At 38.7% G+C, this 6858-nt stretch overlaps 1 protein-coding gene across 1 annotated transcript in view; it reads left to right on the top strand.

Annotated features, from left to right (window-relative positions):
• LOC149437379 (SKI family transcriptional corepressor 1-like) overlaps nucleotides 1-6858 on the top strand; it is a gene marked incomplete at its 3' end in the record, with an annotated part of 73752 nt that overhangs the window by 27316 nt on the left and 39578 nt on the right. The window contains exon 3 of the mRNA XM_089660978.1: nucleotides 4928-5027. Within this exon, the coding sequence (XP_089517104.1) occupies nucleotides 4928-5027 (100 nt within the window). The remainder of the gene's footprint in view (nucleotides 1-4927; nucleotides 5028-6858) is intronic.

Here is a 6858-nt window from a genome sequence, read left to right as displayed (position 1 = left end):
CTGCACCTGTCATCATTTTTTTTTTAACCTACCACTAGGGTGCAGTGCATTCACCGAAACAATGTTATGGTTATTTATGGTTTTAAATTGCTGAGTGTTGCTTGATTACCTGTGTGTGTCAACATTTCAGCAGCTCTGGTGGATTATTGCTGATATTTAGATGTTTTTTTTTTCTTTTTTATATAGACAGAAAGGCTGATTAATGAAAACTGGAGCAAACCTACAGCATGGGCTATTGACCGAATTAATTGAGATTTTACCATTTGCAAAAAATAAAACATGGATTCTAAGTGCCACGGGCAATGCCTCTGCTGTACATTCATAAATCAGCATCGTAGTACGGAAAAGAGATCGTCGATGGATCTTTCTGGATAAAAGGCTATTCGTGTGAGGAGCGAGGCTTCCATACCCGTACCCCTTTGTACTATAATAGAAATATTAAAAACACAAAAACTCTCATTTACGTATACATTTTGGTTTCATCACAGCGTGTGGCATTCAAATTGATACATTTTAATGTTGCTTACATTTTATTTTCAAACATGTAATTTTACTAATTTATTAATAATTACTACTTTTATCCAATAATGTTTTTTTTTTTTTTTTTTGTGTTGTTGCTATGAAATAAGATTGCTACGTTGTGAAGAGCACATAATTATAGGCCATAACATTTACCTTAGCGATATACAGGCTGGACCCCAGGAGTTTAATCTCTCTTTGTGTTGCCCGATTTCCCCCCATAGATTGGGAACACCTGTAAGGCTCCATCTAAGCACATTAACATAGAGTTAATTATCCTGATTAGAGAAAGTCCTTTCATGCTCAGAAGCTGCTGCATGCTAGGGGCAGCCCTTTGAAGAGACTGCGCATATTGGCCCTTCTCTAATGTGGGCAATTTTATCTGAAGCACGGATAATTATATATAATAAAATGCTTGTCCTCTTTAAGATCTTATTATTTACAGATCTTAACGAATAGCATCTGGCTGATCATCTATCGAATGTTTGTGTCCCAACAAGCTTCAAGAGTCGAGTATGAAACCTTTCATGAATGAAATGCAGTTGGGGGAAAAGGACATATATGTAAAATACATAATTAAAATAAAAATAAATAAATAAATATATATATATATGAAAATTAAATATATATATATATATATATATATATGTTTAGAACACAAAAGTGATATATATATATATATATATATTTGGGTCTTTTATATATATATAACTTTTGTGTCCTAAATATATATAAATATATATATATATTTGGTTTTTATATATATATATATATATATATATATATATATATATTTAGGACACAAAAGTTATATATATATATATTTGGTTTTTTTTCAGTAATGTATTATATTTTATAATATATTTATAATATTATTTATTTATTTAATTAATTAATAATTTTAGGTTATAATTTTATCATATATATTTATAATTATTTTTATAGTATAATTTTATAATATATTTATATTATTATTTATATATTAATTTTTATACTTTTATATTATAGTTTTATAATACTGTATATATATATATATATATATATATATATATATATATATATATATATATATAGATATATAAGCAGGGCCCTCCTAACCCTCTTATATTGAACTGTATCATTGCTGTATTGTCTCCCCCTATTTTGTAAAGCGCTGAGCAAACTGTTGGCGCTATATAAATCCTGTAGAATAATAATTATATATATATATATATATATATATATATATATTTTTTTTTTTATAATTGTATGACTTTTATTTATGCCATTTATTCAAAGAAGGCAACCATTTTTTTTTGAAAATCTAAATATCCAAGCAGGGGTGGTTAGGACAAAGTAAAACTGGGGTCCCCTCTGTGTACCTTTTGTAGCAATTTGTTCTGCGTGTTTTATTTTAATTCTTTTCCATCTGTATTATGTTACTTCGTTTTTTTTTTTTTGGAGTAGTGTATTAATGTCACCACAATTTAATAATTCAATACAATGCCTATCCTTCATTTCCTAAATCTGCTTTACATAGGGATCTATTTATTAAGATTTCCACAGCTTTCTTCCATTTTTCTATATGGATCCAAATGAAACAAAAATGTGAGAATCCTTAAAGAGAGTTGTGTGGATACATTTATAGAGACCTAGACCTACCGATCTTAGGATGGCTTTAAGTAATCAGTCAAGGAAAAGAAAAATGAAATTGTATTTCATAATTTTATAATTGTAAAGAAATATTATATATTAAATTATATTATTGATATTATATTACATTACGTTGCGTATTATATTATATTATATTATTCAAGTGTTGTCCCGAAGGTAATGCAAAAGTATGCATGACATTTTTATTATATTACATAGGTCATTCAAATGTCACATGTTGGTAGAGTAGCTTTCCCTCTATAGTAACTTTTTCTTCTTTTTCAATGCAGGTAAATAATGGATTCTAAGCAGAAGTAACATTCCTTCATTAATTTCTTGATGAAGGAGGGGTGCAAGCTGTTCCACATCCACAGAAGGCTGCAAAATGTTTACAGAGATGACACCATGGACAAGAGCAATGTCTTCTCATTGGTGACTTATCAGTGGTGTGAGCTCTAAAAACATTCTGTTGACTTATGTATGTTGGACAGCCTGCACCCCTCCTTCATTGGGAAGTCAATGATGACATGTTGCTTCTGTTTGGAATCCATTATTTACCTGCAATGAAAAAGAAGAGTTACTATAGAGGAAGAGTTATTATAGAGGAAGGATTACTACAGAGTAAGAGTTACTGTAGAGGAAGAATTACTTTAGAGCAGGGGTCTCCAAACTTTCTAAACAAAGGGTCAGTTTACTGTCCTGCAGATTTTAGGAGGGCCGGACTCTGGCCAGTTGGAGTAAAAAAGGTCCCAACGTCTTTACTGTCCTTCAGACTTTAGGAGGGCCGGACTCTGGCCAGTTGGAGCAAAAAAGGTCCCGACGTCAGTGGGGAAAAAAGAATGCCCTACTGTTTGGTGTCAGTAGGAGGAATTGTGCCCCATCATTGAAGCCATTGGACCCCATCATTGCTGTCATTAGGAGGAATTGTGTTCCGTTGCTGGTGTCATTAGAAGGCGTTGTGCTTCCTTCATTGGTGTAAATGGGGGGAATTATGCCCGATTGTTGGTATCAGTGGATGAAATAGTGCCCCAAGGGCTGGATAAAGGCAAGCAAAGGGTCGCATCTGGCCCCCGGTCCACAGTTTGGAGACCACTGCTATAAAGGAAGAATTACTACAGAGGAGGAGTTACTGCAGAGGAGGAGTTACTATAGAGCAGGGGTCTCTAAACTTTATAAACAAAGGGCCAGTTTACTGTCCTTCAGATTTTAGGGGGGCCGGACTGTGGCCAGTTGGAGTAAAAAAGGTCCCGACATCAGTGGGAAAAAATAATGCCCTATTGTTTGGTGTCAGTAGGAGGAATTGTGCCCCATCATTGCTGTCATTGGGAGGAATTGTGCCCCATCACTGGTGTCATTAGAAGGCATTGTGCTCCCTTCATTGGTGTAAATGGGAGGAATTATGCCCCATTGTTGGTATCAGTGGATGAAATAGTGCCCCAAGCACCGGATAAAGGCAAGCAAAGGGTCGCATCTGGCCCTCGGGCCAGTTTGGAGACCACTGCTATAGAGGAAAAATTACTACAGAGTAAGAGTTACTGTAGAGGAAGAATCACTATAGAGCAGGGGTCTCCAAACCTTCTAAACAAAGAGCCAGTTCACTGTCCTTCAGACTTTAGGAGGGCCGGACTGTGGCCAGTTGGAGTAAAAAAGGTCCCGACGTCAGTGGGAAAAAATAATGCCCTATTGTTTGGTGTCAGTAGGAGGAATTGTGCCCCTTTATTGATGCCATTGGACCCCATCACTGCTGTCATTAGGAGGAATTGTGTTCCGTTGATGGTGTCATTAGAAGGCGTTGTGCTTCCTTCATTGGTGTAAATGGGGGGAATTATGCCCGATTGTTGGTATCAGTGGATGAAATAGTGCCCCAAGGGCAGGATAAAGGCAAGCAAAGGGTCGCATCTGGCCTCCGGTCCACAGTTTGGAGACCACTGCTATAAAGGAAGAATTACTACAGAGGAGGAGTTACAGCAGAGGAGGAGTTACTATAGAGCAGGGGTCTCTAAACTTTCTAAACAAAGGGCCAGTTTACTGTCCTTCAGACTTTAGGGGGGCTGGACTGTGGCCAGTTGGAGTAAAAAAGGTCCCGACATCAGTGGGAAAAAATAATGCCCTATTGTTTGGTGTCAGTAGGAGGAATTGTGCCCCATCATTGCTGTCATTGGGAGGAATTGTGCCCCATCACTGGTGTCATTAGAAGGCGTTGTGCTCCCTTCATTGGTATAAATGGGAGGAATTATGCCCCATTGTTGGTATCAGTGGATGAAATAGTGCCCCAAGGGCCGGATAAAGGCAAGCAAAGGGTTGCATCTGACCCTCGGGCCAGTTTGGAGACCATTGCTATAGAGGAATAATTACTACAGAGTTACTATGAAAGAAGAATTACTATAGAGGTACTCTACCAGCATGTGAAATTTGAACGGCCTATGTAAGTTATTAAAAACATTATGCCTACTGTTGCATTACTTTGGGCTCATATTATACATTTTTTTTCAAACTTGATTGGGTGTTTGACGTGAAGTCCACTGGCCTGGCCAATCCCCTAATGTGGAGTTATAATGTGAAATGATGTGATCTTCTACTGGCACCATGCATGAGTTTTATTGGAAAATAATTTTCTTTTTTGCATTGCTAATTCTTAGGGATCGTCAGCAGAAATCCATGTGTATTACTGTATGTTGGTTATTCCCATTTTACAGTTTTTTTTAAAAAAACATTTTCAATAATGAAACATAACCGTTACCGACACAACTAAATATTTCGATGTTATGTCCCGCAGGGTTATGCAAAGCAGATGGCAGAGATGCCTCCAACCATGAAGAGTAGTACGCCACATCAAGGCCTTGCCACGTCTTATCTGTGCAACCTGGACCCCAATGGTAAGAAATCACAGATTGCTGAGCTACGTAGAGTTCATGAGCCTGGTCACTGCTGACACCTTCGGGAAATGTTGTGTTCTTGTATATGCGTGCAGGTTCACAATTTGCAAGCATAAAGCCCGCTAGACTTGTTTGATGGCCAGTAGCACATGGTATGGTAAACATGGATGGAACTCTAATCTGAGACCCATGGATTCCATACGTTTCAGGGGCTCAATGTGGTGACTTGACAATTGACCCTACAGGATGGGAACCCCCCTCCCTGACCCCAACCCAATTTCTCTTTGATCCTACACCCACGCTTTTTGATCCCTTATAATTCCCCTTTGTTTCTCTTACATTCTCTTCGACCTTAAAGTGGATCTTCACCCTAAAGTTTAAGTCATGTTTGCTCTGCCTCCTCCACCCTCCTTCTCTTACAATTGGACATAAATGTGTGTTTGCTTTTTTGATATGCTGCATTTCCTCATTTCTCGAATTGCGATTTTTACCCTGCAGAGGTGCTGTAGGGCTTCAGGTCCCAAGGGAACCCCACTAGACATTCTGCACACACAGAGGTTTCCCCGACCGTCTGCACTTGTGTGGGATTTCCCAAAGATGGCCAATTAGGGAAGACCCAAAACTGTGCCGCCTTTGCACATGTGCGGGAAATCAGCTGCGCATGTGCAAATGTGCCAGAGGGCTCTGCCAGGATCCCAAGGCTGAACAGAGAGATTTGGCACATCTGTAATGGCCATAATGGTGGCGCTGGGGGTGGAGCCAGTACAGAGAGGAACTGAAGACCCTATTTAAAGCGTAACTTCACCCAAAAGGGGAAGTTCTGCTTCTTTGCATCCCCCCCTCAATTCCTCATTTGGCACTTTTTTTGGGGGGAGCAGGTTCCTGGTTTTGACAGGTACCCACTCTCATTTGCGGCAAAAGCACCACGGCAACATTCGGTCCCTCCTCCTTTCCCCCACAGCCTTCTGGAGCACATCACAGGTCCCAGAAGGGACCATTCACAAAGTGCAGAAAATGGAATAAGTAATAAATTATTTGTAATCTGTCTCATTGCAGATCACATAGAAATATGACTGGTTTTGACTCCTTTAAATAAGCAGTATTAGTTCAGTCTTCATCATTTCGGAAGATTGCACCCCTTGAATGGCCGTCTTTTCTACCTCTCCGGGTAGCAACCTGGGGGACTTTCAAGACACGTGACTTCATGTCTAGTCATCCCATACAAGAGAATTGCCAACTGACAAGTTTACCTGCTCTTCAGGCCAAGATACAAGCTAGTACAGCACCCCTGGCTGCGCAACAATGTTACATAATTCTTCACATAGTTAGTCTGGCTGAAAAAAAGACAAAAATCCATACAGTTCAACCATTAAAATAAAAAAAAAAAAGTTATAATCCTACACCCACAGTTGATCCAGAGGAAGGCAAAAAAAAAATCAGCAAAGCACGATCCAATTTGCTCCTGCTGGGAAAAAAAATTCCTTCCTGATCCCCCGAGAGGCAATCGGATATTCCCTGGATCAACGTCACCTATAAATGTTATATCCAGTTATATTCTGTGTATCCAAGAAAGAATCCAGGACTTTCCTACAGCAATCCACTGAGCTGGCCACAACCAACTCTTGAGGGAGTCTATTCCACATTCTCACCGCTCTTACTGTGAAGAAACCTTTCCGTGTTTGGAGATTACATTTCTTTTCCTCCAGATGTAAAGAGCGCCCCCTTGTCCTCTGTGATGACCTCAGGGGGAATAACTCCACACCGAGTTCACTATATGAACCACTGATGTATTTATACATGGAGATCATATCTCCCCTTATGTATTATACAT

The sequence above is a fragment of the Staurois parvus genome, unplaced genomic scaffold (assembly GCF_062004578.1).
Source record: "Staurois parvus isolate SC_StPar_1 unplaced genomic scaffold, SC_StPar_1.0 ptg001300l, whole genome shotgun sequence".
In the NCBI taxonomy this organism is placed as follows: Eukaryota; Metazoa; Chordata; class Amphibia; order Anura; family Ranidae; genus Staurois; species Staurois parvus.
Note: the sequence above shows the minus strand (reverse complement) of the source record. Positions and strands in the feature narration are given on the sequence as shown.